Source organism: Scatophagus argus, chromosome 16 (genome assembly GCF_020382885.2).
Source record: "Scatophagus argus isolate fScaArg1 chromosome 16, fScaArg1.pri, whole genome shotgun sequence".
Taxonomy (NCBI): Eukaryota; Metazoa; Chordata; class Actinopteri; family Scatophagidae; genus Scatophagus; species Scatophagus argus.
This window is the reverse complement of record NC_058508.1, coordinates 17,937,052-17,950,029: the sequence shown is the minus strand read 5'-3', so window position 1 is coordinate 17,950,029 and position 12,978 is coordinate 17,937,052. Positions and strand designations below refer to the sequence as shown.

Here is a 12,978-nt window from a genome sequence, read left to right as displayed (position 1 = left end):
TGGTTACAAGATATGAGTAAAATTTAACAGTGTCAGACAGTGTTGCATTAGTGTAGGTTGAAATATCTTTGGATTCCTATGCTGCGATTTTAGACATCTCAAAACATGGCCTGTCATAATAATAATTTAATTAATAATAATTTCTTCAATTGTTCAAAAATTCTTTAGGGGAATGTTGTTATAAGTTATTTTACTGTACAGTATCTGCGAATATTATGAATGATAACATTTAATTTCAGCTGGATTTCATTGTTAGCTATACTGGTTAGCAAGTTTAAAAACAGGTACAGTTTAATATATTTTTATAATTCCATCCTATTGGAAAGGACATTACATCAGTCTGCATCACCCACCGCACTACCTTTTTACCTGACTTTCTATCTTATCAGCACCATCTTGTGGTCTTCTTTACTCCCACACTGTGAAGGGCTCTTTGGCATGGGCTGAGATGCTGATCTTGGAGTTTTAGTCTTTCGGCCTAAGGGACTGAGCGCAAATTATTGAAGTGGGGAGGGAAATTGAAATTCATATTTGCTCCCAATTACTTAGAAAAAAAGAAGCTTCTTTGGCTTCATCGCTGGTACCCCAACTGAACCGGTTTCAAGTTTAATGTGTTAATGGAACAAATTCTTATGCTGTTATAACTGACAAACTGTCTATGTATTCAGAATGAGAGTCATTAAAGTCCCTGTTTTTGTAATGGTCAGGTGTCCCAATAATGATTAAGTAAATACGTGTTGTCGGCTTTATATTCTTTATTACACCACAAGACTGGGTCCACATATGTACAATATTACACATCTGTATAATCTTATCTGCAAATGCACAACATATCACGTTCAAAAAGACAGTTCAAAAACAAAATCAAAAAACTGTATCTACATGAAATAAATACACATTTTGTGCAACAACACTCACCAAATAAGTGTGATTTTTCTACCTAGATTTTAGGAGTCCCAGTATGCTTACACCATGAGGTATTTAGCTTAAAACGGGCAGAGGTGTTGTGATGGTAGTCCCTGAATGAGCCAGCCAGTCCACATACTGCTCTCCAGCCTTCTCCTCAGTCCTCTTCCCCATAGTCAGGATCCCTGCTGCTTGGTTCCTGGAGCCATGGAGGAGCTGGTGGAGTCGGCTCTGCAAGCGATCTTCATCCCTTTTGCCCAGAGTGAGAATGCCGGCGGCGGCATCTCCTGTGAGAGATCCCCCCAGGGTCTTGCTGCCAGAGCGGCACAACAACACATAGAGGCGACAGGAGCGAGATGGTTGTCTGCAGCACTCAGACACGCTGTGAGCATCACAAGCCAGTTGAGAGAGCAGCAACATCAAAACCAGAACCAGGACTTTCTGTTGGCCCAAAAGAGATTAGTTTACTTCACTTAAGTATATGATATATGGCCTGAAAAGGTACAAAAAGCATCCTATTAAAACTGAAACTCTTTATCTACATGTCTTTGAACTGTAAATATTACTTAGTACAGATATGGTTGCATGTACACAAAGTTTAATATGTTGCTGGTTAAATCTTAATATGCTGATTGTTGACTGATATAGAGGACTGAATCAATGATGGATAAACGGCTATGCATAAATAATATGAGTCACTGAACTTCCAATAGATGATGCTGACATGTAGTCTTTGTATATATAATAAAACCATGACCAGCTGTTGGGGGCACACTTATTGATCCATGCATAAAGGATATGAATCACTGACTCATACTGACATTTGTTCCAAAAGCTTAATCTTTAGTCAAGCTGACATTATATATAAAGAAAATTAGATTAAATTTATTTTATTTCATAACATAAACTGTGCAGCTGTACGTGTTCATATGGTTGCAGTCATGGCGAAGCAGTGTGCCTAAATCCTAGACAAATTATTATCTTTGGTTGGTTTTACACGAAACAAACAGATGCCAAAGATTATTTGCAATCCTTGTCCAAAGATATTGATTGCCGATGACTACATGCCTGATAATCCCTCTGAAATTGTTTCATCTTTCTAAAAAGTCCCAGTTATGATCCACACTGATCCCCTGAAGAGAAAAACACAGTGTTTGTCCAATAGAAGGACAGCATACATTTCCTTCTAAATGGAACCCAAGCACCGGGGCTTCATCATGTGAATGATGTCAGGCATAAACTCAAGAATTTAATATCAAAATACTGACTGTTTCAACTGACTGAATTGTTTGCGCCAAAAATACATGAAATTGTGAAGAAAACAAATCTTGAGAAAATGTGAATAAAAGTAGAAATACCCAAGTCGTCTTACCCTTTTGGTCATGTCCATCCTGGCAGCTTTCTGGAAGTTGGTTGGGAACCACGTCATCTCCTGACTTGTCTGAAGCGAACTCATCTGATGTTCCTTGAGGGGAAGTGTCTTTTATATTGTCCTGTGATGCCTGCACTGATGGACGTCATTCAGGCCAACCACAAAAATGACACGAAACCACAAATTCTCATTTCTTCTTCTTGCTCATTTGAGGGGTTGATGTCAAGCTTGCTGCCTTTAATTAGTCTCCTGTGGCTCATCATCTCCTAGGCACTTCTTCGGACCTTTGACGAACTACAGGTATTTGCTTTGTAGCTGCATGCCAAAGGTTTATGAAGACATACCATTACAATAATGAGTGGTGAGGGACAGAATTAGCTTATGTTGTCCTATGAGTTCTAAAATATAATAAATATAGAAAAAGTCCTTTCTCAGTTCTAATGACGAGCTCTTACAAAAGTCATGCTAATAAGGCTCTATAGGCTTTATTCTCTGACACAATAGGTGCCATACTGACAGAACATTGTTGTGCCTTTTCTTGCTCCAAAATACATGTGGAATTATTTCAAGTGAAAAAACAGAGGGCTTTACCAATATGCTTTTGGCAATCCAGTAATTCGTAACTAGTAACTAGTTACAACCCTGCTATCACATTGCATTATAAACTGGCACTCTCATAAGTCAACATAACACGATAACAAAAATCGTTTGAAGCCAACTATTGACTTTCAGATTGTTGTATTTATCATTTCATCCATGCAGCCACTTACTTAATATTTTTTGCCATCTTATGGACAACAGGGAGCATTGCTTTAAATAGACAGACTCATACATTATATAACAGAGGGCCTACTTCTTGTTTGATGATAAGTAAAGAATTTTAGATCAAGAGACTTAACAGTGCATCACAAGCAATCAATAAGCTTTTGGGAGACCTTATCGATTGCTTGAGAATCACCGTAAAAGCTGCTTTTCAAATGCTCCGAAGAGTTATACCAGTGTCTGTTTGAATGCAACAAAAAAGTTGCTTTAGTCAGTCATACTCTGAACCCTGTGTGACTAAAACATTTTCAGGAAAGTGTCGGTCCAGGTCCTGGTGGATACATTCATGTCAAGTTACACATCGGACATACTCATCATCCTTGGAAGTCATTAACGAGAAATGAATGAGAGGAGACGAGTATAAACAATGAAGCCAGTTTTAATGGGCCACTTACAGGAGCTTTCACAGAATCCACACTCACTTTGCAGTGAAACACATGTCAGGTTATTGTTTGACCCTCGTGCTGTGACGCCAACCTGTAATCCTTCGTTCCAGTCCCACATGCACTGGTTGTCCTGATATGCACCACAGAACAACAGGTGTGAAATCACTGTATATGTGGAAGTAATGTTAAAAAAGATTCATATTATCAATAGAACTAACAACAATTATTATAATATCAATCATTAATGTCTGTGTCTGCAAGAATTATTATAGCAATATATGTTCCTTTCGTACATTTTACATACAGTTTACATCTATATTCACTTTACTTTGTGTTTTTATTGACAGCAGTACCATGTTCCTGTTGATCTTTGACCTCTAAAGGGCAGGGTCAAATATTCCTGTTGTGATTGGCTGGTGAGCTCCACCACTTTACGAGTGTGGGCTAGCTCCACCCTTGAGACCAAACCACCAACTCATGTAACGCCACACACACACACACACACAGCCCCTGGGGGGGAGACAAGGAGACCCTTTGGGGAGAGTCCAGGAATGCCGAACAATTGAAATCCTAAGGAAAGACACTGGAAATGCATGGGGCTCGATGTAGGTTGACACCAGTGAGGGATGCAAGAAGAGCATCAATAAGACTGAACACACTGACAGCTGCAGTTTGTTTTTTGTTTTTTTGTTTTTTTGTTTTTTAGCCCTACAGCTCCCCGGTTTGTGCTGAAAATGGTCGTCTGTGGCACATACAGAGCTGCTCTACTTGACACACTTCAGATGACAACGTATCCTCTTCGTTAAAAAGGAGTGAGGATTTGCGCTTAGCTTTGTGTCTAAGATGAAGAAGGATGAGTGTGAGCACGAAGAAATCAAAGCTGAAAGACGTGCTGAAGAGTCTCTGCAAATGAAAAGGCAAATATGTGGCAGAAAATGCCAATGCGAGGTAAAGCCTGTACCCACAGAGCTAGAGTACGTGGTGGAGGGGCATGTAACTAGCACTGCCCAGAGAGAGACATACCGAACTCACTGATCCTATTCAGAAACACATACCACAAGTTTGTTACCAGCGGCTATCCTTTTGGCTTTTCAGAAGAAAGAAAACAAAAGAGGCCTAAACTTCTTGGCTCAGATGGAAGACTATCTTCCAGATCCACAAGAAAAGTAAAGGTTATTTTTCCAGTTTCCCACCTGGTTTAGAAATGTGTGATTGAAGTGTGAGGTCTCTTTCTTTTCTCCTTTTCTCCTTCAGACCAATGGCCAATTCAGCCCTCCTCTCAGACTTGTGTCTCACTTCTAACACGACGAGTCTTCCTCAACATCATCATCTCTTTAATTCTCTCGGCCACTTCCTCCATCTCCCTTTTGTTGCTGGCTTCCTGCTTTTCAAGCCCTGAACCCTTCTGTTTCTCCATCTCTGTCTCACTCTCTCTGTCTCTCTTTGGGTAGGATTCTCTGTGAGCACAGGCTGCGGGTCAGCAGGATCCCACCGGATCATCACCGACCATCTCTTTTTCAGGGATGGCGTCCAGAGGTCCTGCTGCCCTCTGCTGCTGGCTCTGGACTTGGGGCAGGGGTGGGGGTTGAGGATAAGCTGGGGGTTTGGAAACAGTTTGAACCAGAGGGAGAGCAGGTAACTGAGAATGTTGCTGTGGAAGGGGATGGAGATAAGCTTGAGGTGCGGTCTGGGATTGGGGCTGAGTTTGGGATGGGTACAGTGGTGGGGGCTGTGGGTGGGTCTTGGCCTGAGCCTGTTGTTGCTGTATCTGGACCTGCTGTGGCTGGTGGTGGGGATGGTGCTGGAGCTGGGGGGAAGCTGCTCCGTTCTTACTGAGACCACAGGACTGAGCTGCACAGTGGATCTGACGCAGAGTGTCCAGTGCCTCGCTCTTAGCATGCTTCAGCAGGTCTGCCTGGCCCTGAGGTAGAGACAGAAACAGAGACGGCTTTGTCAACAACACATAACTGTATCAGAATTAAAGGCAACAAAAATAGCATCTATGATATCAATTTCCTCGAGGCTGCTTTCTCTTACAGTCTATTTGAGTTAGATAACATCATCTAGCTGTATGTTACCTTACTGGCCTGGTTTCTACTGTAAAAGCAGATTCCAATCTCAAAAGAACCTTTACATGTTTAAATTAAGATGAAATAAAGGGGATGAAAGTGGTACAAGACTGTTGTTTCCTTAATGCATTGATTAATACCATGCACAAGGGGGCAGTATAAAGCCACTGAATGAAGGTCTTTGATTGCTTGCCAGCCCTTCACATTGCTCCTCTGAACTGCTGAATAGTCATATGTCATATGGTGATAATGTTATAGTACATTTCTGTTCTTTATTTGGGAGCACCCCAGAGACGAATCCCTGCCATATGTGGAGGAAATGGTCAGGGCAGGCACCCGGTTTTACAGCGCCGTCAAGTCAGTCTGGTTCAGTGCCATGGCTGCCTGCCTGCTTCAGCTAGCTGTCTGTGCCATGTGGAAATGTGGTAGAGTTTTCTCCACAGGTGGTTATTTCTGTGTATGAGAGGTGCTTATATTATTAGAACAGACCAAAATTTAAAAAGATCTGACCACATGCTTTGACAAATTCTCTTTACTTCCATAGTCCTCGGATGTGGAAGTAGAGTTTTTTAACTGAGTGAAAAGACATGGAAGTTTCTTTTTACTGGTCCATCTTCTGAACATTGTAGTTCCATCACAGCAGACCCATGTCAATAACATTGTTATGTAATTACATATCCTATTGTAAGTGCAGTGGGATTCTCTAAACACAGCAGTTGTGTTTTCATAAATCCTTGTGAATTCTCCTTCACATCTTTCCTTGATCTCTTGATGTTCTCCACTGAGGTCGAATAAAAGTCTTCAGAACAAGAAAAGGCGCAGAATTTGTTGCCACAACCTCATCTGTCCACTCCAACATCTGTTCACGAACAAGTCGAAAACAGTTGCCTTCTCATCTGTGCATCTACATATTTTCCCTCCCTCCCACTGAACTTCACTCTGGGCTTGGTCTCACCCGCTGTGACAGCTTCTTACGTTAACATCCCTGTGAAGAGGCATGGGCTGACCCGCTCTGGTGTAAATGGTGAAAGGGATAAAGTTCTCAGCGCCACAAGGCAGGCACAGCAGTCTGACATATTGCAGAATGAGTAAAGGTTCTGCCCTGCACAGTCACAGGTGATGTCAATATGCTCCAAGTGGCCTTTTACCTGAGCCACTTCAGCATGCAAACCATGAGCATGAATAAGTCATATGTTTGGGAAAAAAAAAACAGAAATTATGTAAGTCATGACTCACCATGGATAAAATAAAACAGCGAGAAGTCTGTCCTGCGCTGCCAGAGCCAAATCACGACAACACTTGTACTTGGGTACATTCACCCCTACAGCTGGCCTAAAGCTATCCATGGGGGGGGCTAAGCCCAGGCAAGGGCAGTCACCAAATACCACCAATAACTCTCTCTTTGTTTATCAAAATCAGTCCACCCCTTTGATATAAATACCAGCATTCCATAACTCCCCTTTACTGCTTATTATTTTCAAGTTGTAGATGAGTAGTATGTGACAGTGGAGATCCATGCATCTCGACTTGTGGACTTCCCACATCATCTCTGTAGAAGTGGTGGCAAGACAAAAGGGGGGCTTTTAAGCAAATCTGAGTTAGTTTAGCACAGGTTTGATTAGTTAACATGCCTAAAATAACACTTTACTTTAAAAAAAATGGCTACGACATGCTTGACACTCAGTTCAAAGCCTCTCTGATGTTGCTTTTTCGCTATTGACAGGGAGATATGGTGAGTGACAGTATGATATCACTGGAAGAAATGGGCAAATGCCCTCATTCACCATTGACAGCTCTGATCTGACTGTAACTGTCAAAGTAAGGGTGATGAGGGAGTTTGGGAAACAGAGACAGAGAGGCAGAGAAAAAAAAAGCAACAATTCTTTCTCTCCCTTTTACTTCCTCGCAGTCTTCCCATCATCTACTAGTGAGCGCTTCAAGGCCTGCTGAGGATCTGGAGAGGCTGACAGGTGAAATAACTGGGCATGGCTGCCAGGCTTGGCAAACAGGCACAAGGCTCACACCAAATGTTCAGCATGAGACACAAATTACAACTAGAAGAGGAGGAGGAAGAAGAAGAACGGGATTTACGTGAACGCCAAGATACCCTCGTGTTCAGAATGCGGCTCATCTAAGAAATTAGAGGACTAGGAAAGGATAAAGGGGGGAGTGTGTGCTTGGAAGGCAGGTATGGGAGGAGTTGGACATGTTCCAGTAAAAGGTCGGGATTAAGATTGTGTGTCCATCTGTTATGCTGCTTAAACATACGTGTTTCCCATATCTAGAGAGTGCAATTAAGCTTAATTAAGATAAATCTGATTGTTGAACATACGGCTGCTGTGAAAGAAAAAATTAAGAGCACAAATACTTTTAACTGTGATTTACTTGTGCTATAAACATGACCTTCACTCATGCTGAAACATTTAGTCATTTAATCAATGAGTCAAAAGACTTTAGCAGAAACAGTTTTGATAAACAGTTAATTATTGAGGCTATTAATCACCATAGTTGTTTCTGTCTCTCAAAATTTGAGAGAAAACTGCCTTTATTATTAACTGTTTCTATCATCATAAGTTAATTAGGCCGAAAAAGCAAACTAAATAAGTTTAAGTAAGTAATTCTGGGTACTTCTCATGGCCATTAATCACTATTTTCTGACATCATTTCCACAAAACCATTAACCGGTTAATTGCAAAATGAGCTACAAATTTATCACTATTGCAAACAACTGTTAGTTGCAGGCCTGATCGTTCATATTCTTATCTGATAATGCAGGCAGGAAAATGAGTATTAAGCAATCAAACATCTAGCTAACTTGACACTCAAGCAAAAAGTTCAGCCAAGGGAGCTTCTTCGCTCAATAATGAATGATTTCAGGGTGATGAGATGAGATGAGATAAAATATGTGGATTGCTCTGTCCTTATTTAGCAAAACGGGCCCACTGTGCAGAGCATGGTCTGAGCAGCATGTGTTGCTTTATCAAGTGCTGGTATTACCACTAGTGTTCGCAGAGGTAATGAGGGCACTGGGCAACCTTATCTCCCTGCGTCAGAGTCAAGAATGCTGAGCATCATCTTCACTGCATGTCCTGAGAGGCTCAGTGTGCCCTTATGAGGAATAACAGAGCAGCATGTTTGTGCCTACAAACAAAGTGTGAACAATCCTATCATGCCTTGTCAAGATAGTTACACGAACAACTTAAACGCAAACAAAACAGAACTTGGAATCAAAACATTAATTAATTAAGAGATTTAAGGATTAGAGAGCAGGCAAATACAATCAGTCCAGAGAGCTTCCTTAAGGCACCCTGTAGTTTAATCTAGACAACAGGGTCTGGGATTGCTTAGCCAGCTGGCTAAAGTCAAATAACCAAAGAAATAACACAGGGATCCTTGTTATGCTGAAAGCAACATGCCAGGTGTGGTTCAGTCCATCTCACCTTGAGGACAGTGATGTTCCAAGCATAGCTCTCCATGGCCTTCTGAAGTTTGCGGCCTTTCAGACCCTCCTTTGCACCAATACGATGCAGGTCCTCATGGAAGTCCAGACCTGGACACACACACACAAATTATAAATACAATACAAAGTTTATCAAACAGAACTGCAATTCAGAAATGATAAGTAAGTCCAAAACAACTTCAGCAGCTAACAGTGAGACAAACAAAAACAAAACATCCTTAGCAAAGGTAATAATACAATTTTCTTGCTCATATTGTTTTTTGTTTTTTTTTACTTCTGCAATGTGCAACACAAAGTCCACAGGACAAAAGACAGGTAGTCGGCTCCTCGTGAGCACCTTAATGGCCACAATAGCAGTTCACCATACAATGTGCCGTATTGCTAATGGGTCTAATTGAGGTAGTGCAATGCATGCTAACCTTTTAATTGGTCTATCAGCAGGTCCGGCTTCATTTAGCCCAGGCATACCATCACTAATCCTCTGGGCTTTAAGAACAAACTCCTCCTAATGCTGTATGTCTCAGCCTGCTTGTCAGTCTGTTTCTGACAACTGACCTTATGTCACTCCAGCTTCGATTCACCGCGGAGACATTGACGAAACATGATACACTATAATTCACAAAAGCCCGTCTTCAAGAGTCATTCATTCTTTATCCTCAACTGTTTTCTGTAACTCCTCGGCAGATACGACACGTCCACTGTCATCAAGAGAAGTCTTTAATTAAGTAGATTTTCATTGCAACGAGGGAGAATTACCTCAGCCAAGTGTCAGCCTCTTGTTTGTGTTTTGAAAAGTAATTCTAGAGCACAAACTGAATGACATTTTGCAAGGGAAGTGATAACGTGTGTAACAGAGCTATGAAATATTGAATAACAAAGCTCTTTGATTTAATATTTGATGCTCCACTCAATTTGCATGATAAAAGTAAGCTATGCTTTCCCTGTGTGTTCATGCAGTTATATTGGCTTCCTGTAAACCTAGTGTTGTTGTTACACAGTAACTCTGATGCATGCATCAGGAAACAAATGCACAAATGTGTGTGCAAATGTACACACATATTCTCATTTCTACAGATACCACAGTTCCAAGTCTTACCAATTTCCTGTTCAATGTACTGTACTTAAGGCTACAATGCACTTTACCAAGACAATCTGAATTAACTCAACCCAGTTTTCTTTGAACCACAACCAATTCATGCAAATATCATTCAAACAAATTATCTCAAATTGTATGTTTGACATTTTGTCCAAAATAACCTGAATCACATTTAAAAGAGATCAAGAAGTCATGAAGCAAATACAGAATGTACAATCTTTGACCTTCAGTACACATCTGACTCAACCATGAAAAAAAGAGCCAGGTGATGTACAGCCATATCTGTTTCTGGGTCTGAAAGCTGTGTTAACAGGGTTCACGGCTGATTTGATCTTGTAGTAGTAATCTGTTGTAGTTCACGGGCTACTGCTGGTGCGAAGCCAAGCCAAGGCGGTTTGCGATCACAGGACTCGGTGAGTGAGGCAGGAGGAAAGCTGAATAAGAGATGAAATTAGCTGCAGGCGGCTTGTCACAATACAACCTCTTCAAGCATTTAATTTCCCAATTATTAAACATTTTCTTCCCCCAGCAGTCACACAGTTGCTGTTTCTTACTGTCACTTAAACTCTGTAAAATTTAAGTTAATAAACAAAGTGTGGCCCCTGTGGCGCATTCTGATGAGACAGGACCTTATGCTTTGCTTCTCTAGTGGAAAAAGAAAGAACCGAAATAAAATGAGACAGAAGGACTGGGGCGACAACAACATGTCTTCTCTGGGTAAACACACACAAACACACGTACACCTCAGTAAATGATGCTTACAGTCCCTGCATAAAGCAGACAGGGTTTTTGCCTTTGTAATGAGTTCCCACAGCAGCACTTCTTATGCTCCAAATACACATGAACAGAAAGAGAGCTGGCTACAGCCAGAGAGAGAAAGGTGAGTAAATAATAAAATCAAACAGAATCTCCAAACAGGACCTGATGAAAAGAAATGATGATGAAAACAAAGATGGGAAAGGGAGATGAGAAGGAGCTACATGCAGTCAGATCAGTGTTTCATTAATTTATCTCGAGTCACACACACTGCAGAGCCCAGGCTGAATATCATCATTGCAAACAGAGAATGGGATTTCCCAGCTGCTGATGAGCTGGGAAAACAATGATTGTACAAGGCCAAGGAAGACAAAGGGAGGGAGATGTCTTTATCTCAGGGATTTCCATGGTAATGGAATCCGCAGAGTGGCTCAGACTGCACTAGCTTACCAGAATGGTCAGTCAGAGAGAGTCTTTGCATGGAAGGGGACATCAATAAACAAGCACAGTTGGGCAAGCAGGAGGGCAGTAGCTCCTAAACTCACACGGTGAGCTTGCACCTGTTCTGGGACCTGCTTTAATGTGGTAGGACACAGGGAAATATTCAAAACTGAAACCTGAATGCATCAAAATCTAGAGGTGGAATACACAGAGCTGCATGTTGTTATTAATACATTTATTAAGCCTTCCTCTGTCTCGATGATAGATGCTGCTCTACTAGCATCTATAACTCAGAGGAGTCTCTCAGTCTTTCAGAAAAGCTGTCCACAATCTGAGCTAAGTGTGTATCTATTAAATGAGTAAATGTACTTAGTTATTTACCACCACTGTTGGCAGCTTTCAGACCCTGCTTGTTTCAAGGTTAAAACTGTACCACCACCAGAGCAGATACACATTTAGCTGAATTTGAATGCAATATGTTTGAAACTGCTGACAGAAATCGTTAGTTGCCAGTGGAGCAAAGACTAGTTGAAATAGGAAGTGGGTGCTGTGCTCTTCATACACTAACAGATTAGCTATGCGTGCAGACAAAACCAGTGTGAAGAGTGCACACACAGACACAAATACAAAGTGGTAGCATCTGGAGGTGCCAGAGTGTGCATCCCAGCTGTGTATCTGGTTCCCCATTAGTGGTGTGTGTGATGACGAGCCATCAATAGTGCCCAGGGGGGATCATCTAGCACCTCTCCATCCTCATCAACACGTCAGCTCCACTGCCCAAATTAAACTGATTAGCTGCAATAATGACAGGGCATAAACTGAACACAGGATGGAAAGAGGAAAGGGAGGAGAGGCTGTGTCAAAGCAGGAGCCTTAGCAACACAAATCTGTCCTGCACCTTCCTCATGTATGAGTGAAGAATCTGCCAACGTGCCACTCATTTCACGTTGCTTACATTTAAAATGAAAGGCAAGGAGGTAGCAGGTTAGTTCAGGTTCCCTCATTTCAAATTGCAGCCTGTGCGTCATTGTGATTATGGCCCTGTCACAACAGCATTTAGCTGATGAGCACAGCACACTTTCACCGGCTAGGGCAAAAGTGTCAGGTCCAATCAAAGGCCTTAAATTAAGCTTAGATGCGGCACATACGCACACGCACACACCATATTCCCTGTCCAATGCCAACACACTGTCCTCTAATAGCACCTTTTTCTGCTTCTCACACAGCCATTACACCAAAATTATACCTTTGGCTTCCAGATCGATCATTGGAACAAAACCTTCAATTCCATGCAAATCTGCCATCTCACTCTTTCCATGCCTCCACTCTGATTCTCTGTCTGTGTTTCGGATGTTGTTATTGTCATCGTCAGTCCGTACATAATCACATGGCTTATGAGATGGCTTCTGAAGGGTGCATTCAGTGCTTGTCAGTATATCAAAAGAGGTAAATTCATGCATTCCCAGCCATCAGAAAAAGACGTGGCATTTTGATGGGAAGTCATGATTTCATCCCAGTGTGCCTCCATGGTTTTTCTGCTGTCTAGAGGATTAGAAGTGCTTGTAACGAACCGAGACACGGGATAAACAAGACAAATATGACAGAAACAGGGACAAAGCCCATTTAGTGGGAAAGGGTTGACAGGGTGACAGGTGAGCCCGTGTAGCATT

General features: G+C 41.7%; 2 protein-coding genes across 3 annotated transcripts in view; both read right to left on the bottom strand.

Annotated features, from left to right (window-relative positions):
• Positions 1-740: 740 nt before the first annotated feature.
• hcrt (hypocretin (orexin) neuropeptide precursor) lies at positions 741-3,360 on the bottom strand. The gene is made up of 2 exons (XM_046414399.1): positions 2,279-3,360; positions 741-1,347 (listed from the first exon to the last, which is right to left on the bottom strand). Exons 1-2 carry the CDS (start codon positions 2,360-2,362, stop codon positions 982-984), a joined length of 450 nt encoding a protein of 149 aa, XP_046270355.1. The 5' UTR covers positions 2,363-3,360; the 3' UTR covers positions 741-981.
• A 103-nt stretch (positions 3,361-3,463) lies between these two features.
• Positions 3,464-12,978, bottom strand: part of plcl5 (phospholipase C like 5) — a 60,777-nt gene continuing 51,262 nt past the window's right edge. Inside the window, exons 5-6 of one of the 2 annotated variants that reach the window (XM_046414398.1) lie at positions 8,996-9,105; positions 3,464-5,407 (exon numbers count right to left, since the gene is read on the bottom strand). In XM_046414398.1, coding sequence (XP_046270354.1) covers positions 4,964-5,407; positions 8,996-9,105 — 554 coding nt within the window. In that variant the 3' untranslated portion in view covers positions 3,464-4,963. Of the gene's footprint in view, positions 5,408-8,995; positions 9,106-12,978 lie in introns of those variants that run through there. The other variant, XR_006845587.1, reaches the window with a different exon arrangement.